The sequence below is a fragment of the Rhinopithecus bieti genome, unplaced genomic scaffold (assembly GCF_001698545.2).
Source record: "Rhinopithecus bieti isolate Rb0 unplaced genomic scaffold, ASM169854v2 scaffold_9996, whole genome shotgun sequence".
Lineage (NCBI taxonomy): Eukaryota > Metazoa > Chordata > Mammalia > Primates > Cercopithecidae > Rhinopithecus > Rhinopithecus bieti.
In genome coordinates, this window is record NW_016806973.1 from 4,521,183 (window position 1) to 4,524,291 (window position 3,109).

General features: G+C 36.2%; 1 protein-coding gene across 4 annotated transcripts in view; it reads left to right on the forward strand.

Moving 5' to 3' along the window:
* The window catches only part of GPM6A (glycoprotein M6A), a 393,114-nt gene that overhangs the window by 382,114 nt on the left and 7,891 nt on the right, over window positions 1-3,109 (forward strand). For all 4 annotated transcript variants that reach the window (XM_017879135.1, XM_017879133.1, XM_017879134.1 and 1 more), the window contains one exon: window positions 487-552. In XM_017879135.1, the coding sequence (XP_017734624.1) occupies window positions 487-552 (66 nt within the window). The remainder of the gene's footprint in view (window positions 1-486; window positions 553-3,109) is intronic.

Below are 3,109 nucleotides of genomic sequence, written 5' to 3' on the forward strand. Positions count from 1 at the left end.
CTGCCTCAGCCTCCGGAGTAGCTGGGACTACAGGCACCCGCCACCACGCCCCGCTAATTTTTTTGTATTTTTAGTGGAGACGGGGTTTCATCGTTTTAGCCAGGATGGTCTCGATCTCCTGACCTCGTGATCCGCCCGCCTCAGCCTCCTAAAGTGCGGGATTACGGGCGTGAGCCACCGCGACCGGCGATGAAGTTATTTTAAAGAGAGCATAGCCCTCCTTATATTGTTATAATGTTAGTGATGAAAACCATCATTATTAATCATTGTCTCATCTTTATAATGAAATTGTATTATAATGATGAAGTTGAAAGGATTTCAATGATTTGCAAGGGAAAATATATTGTAACAATCTGTTTTGATCGAGTGTGTGATTTATCACAGGATTGCTTTTATTTAAGATGCACAAAGCCTTGTTTATAAGACAGCAGCAATCTTGGCCTCTTCTCTACCTGTAACTCTGGCACCTTTTGATTCTCGTTGCAGCTGAACATGACCTTCCACTTGTTTATTGTGGCACTTGCTGGAGCTGGGGCAGCAGTCATTGCTATGGTAAGACCTCAAAGCTCTGGTGCTTGGTTTCAATGTGAATTCCAGAGCTATTTGCTTGTAGAGATGATAAACTATCTCTAAAGTTTGAAGTCCATGTAAAACACGTTTATTTCATCAGATTTAAAAAGCCAGGGGGAACAATGGGCAAGTAAGTAAGTCAACAACAAGGCTAAACCCCAAGAAATAGTATTATTACCATATGGAGAACATTAACAAAAATAGTAATTCATTAAGATTTTAGATATTAGATTACTATAAATATAAAAAGTATTTCTGTAGCGTATATGTATATACCAATGTGACATTCTGAGTAATCTAATCTATTCCTTGATTTACATTTTTTTCCTTAACTAAGAACATTAAAAAACCATATAGAGTCATTTATGAAAAACAAATTAGGTTATTTAAAAAAAAAATAACCCTCAGTAGTTTCAAGTCATGTCTTCTATATCTAATTTGCTGCAGAAATATTAAGAGCCAGTCGTTAGATCTTCTTTTAAGACATCAAGCTTTTACACGGTGAGGAGGATCTACCACGTGCCAGGGCCAGTCTCCTCCTTTCTAACTTGGCATGAGTTCCAATTTGCCCACTGGAATGCCAAATATCAACCCTGAGCAAGTGCTCTGAGCATCAGTAATAGCTTTTGCAGCCAATATCTTCAGTCTATGTTTGTATCCTTGAGGATGAGTAGCCCTAGAAGGACTCCCAGTAACCTCACGACTGTCACAGCCGAGTCAATATATAAAAATGGTGAATGAATTGGAATTTATTTAATTCTGTTCCTTATGGTGCCAGTGTCTATCTAATGTATTGGTGAAAGGAACACTTTCTTAAAAAAAAAGATTTTCTCTCTGGTCAGAGACTAAAAATAAGAATGATGAGAAAATATGAATGTGCTAATAAGCCATGTCAGACTGGTTATTTTAGTGATTTCATAAATATTTTGTATTTAATTTGTTTTATTAAAAATGACTTACATATATTTTCAAAAAACTGACTATGTCAGTACTAACATGAATTTTCATGTTTTGTTACTTTAGCATTGCTCAACATTTTTGATATAGTGACAATAAAACTCTATATAGAAATTTTGTTTCAGAATGTGAGATGCTTGATAAAGATCATGTTGGTTGATTAATTGGGGGGATCAAAATAGAACAAGAAGCAAAGGCCTTATATTCTTAACCTAAAGTTAATGCTAAACTATGCCGTGGGGAAGGATCAACAAGTTCTGGCCAATGATATATCAAACATTGTGGTCCTTAGGAGAATATATGCTGGCTGTGACATCAGGGGAAACATATGTACTTTTGTGTTCATACACCCATTCCTGTACTGTCAAAAACTTTAATGACACGGGTATGTACAAGCAATATATACCCAGGTGCAAGAAGTCTGTGAAAGTATCTTTTAAAAAGTGGAGTATAATAAACATTTGTTTGCATTTGCTACATATATGTGCATATAAAATTCTGTCTAAAAATACAGGTATACACTAGTGAAAAACACCTATTTAGACAAATGTTATTTAAATATCCCTGAAAATGCTTACTCTGAAAACGAATCAACAGATTTTGAGATGATAGAAATTTATATATTATGTATTTCTTAAGCAATCTATGCTTTCCATATACTTAAAGCTATACATAAATTTTATTTAAAACAGAAAGTTTAGAAGATAATTTTTTCAAGTACTAAGCATTCTTTGGGGGTTATTTTCTCTGTCTAGAGTCATCACAAAACTCCATACTAGCTTCAATGATTGACCTATGTACTTCCAACTTATAAGCTCTAATAATAGTGCAGGTCTTAGGAGAGAGGGAAAATATAACGACTGCTGCTGTTCCTGGTACTAATACTGCTAGTACCAGGAATAATAAAGCAGGGACCTTATTATTAATAATATTTCTTAAAAACTTAATACATATTAAGAACTTAAGAATATTAATTGTAATGCTATTAATAGTATTTCTTAAGAACTTACTCTGTTCTACTCTATTATTTTGTAGAGAAGTTAGGAAGTCCTTCATGCTGACAAAGTAAGTCAACTTAGCATTGGAGCAGATTTCAGTAATCACTGTTCACCTAGCAAGGAACAGTAATAAGCCCTGCAACTTGTGTTCCCCTTAAGGCCAGAGGAAATGCCTGTAAGATCCATTAGGAAGCACCTGTTTCTGAATTGGAGTGACCTTGATTTTTTTTTTTTTTTTTTAAATGGAGTCTCCTCTGTCGCCCAGGCTGGAGTGCAGTGGCGCGATCTCGGCTCACTGCAAGCTCTGCCTCCCAGGTTCACGCAATTCTCCTGCCTCAGCCTCCCGAGTAGCTGGGACTACAGGCACCTGCCACCACACCCAGCTAATTTTTTGTATTTTTTAGTAGAGATGGGGTTTCACTGTGTTAGCTAAGAAGGTCTCGATTTCCTGACCTTGTGATCTGCCCGCCTCGGCCTCCCAAAGTGCTGGGATTATAGGTGTGAGCCATCACACCTGGCCTTGAAATTCTTTTCAGTATTTCACTCATATGTGTACATATATATAATATAAAATAAATATTTTT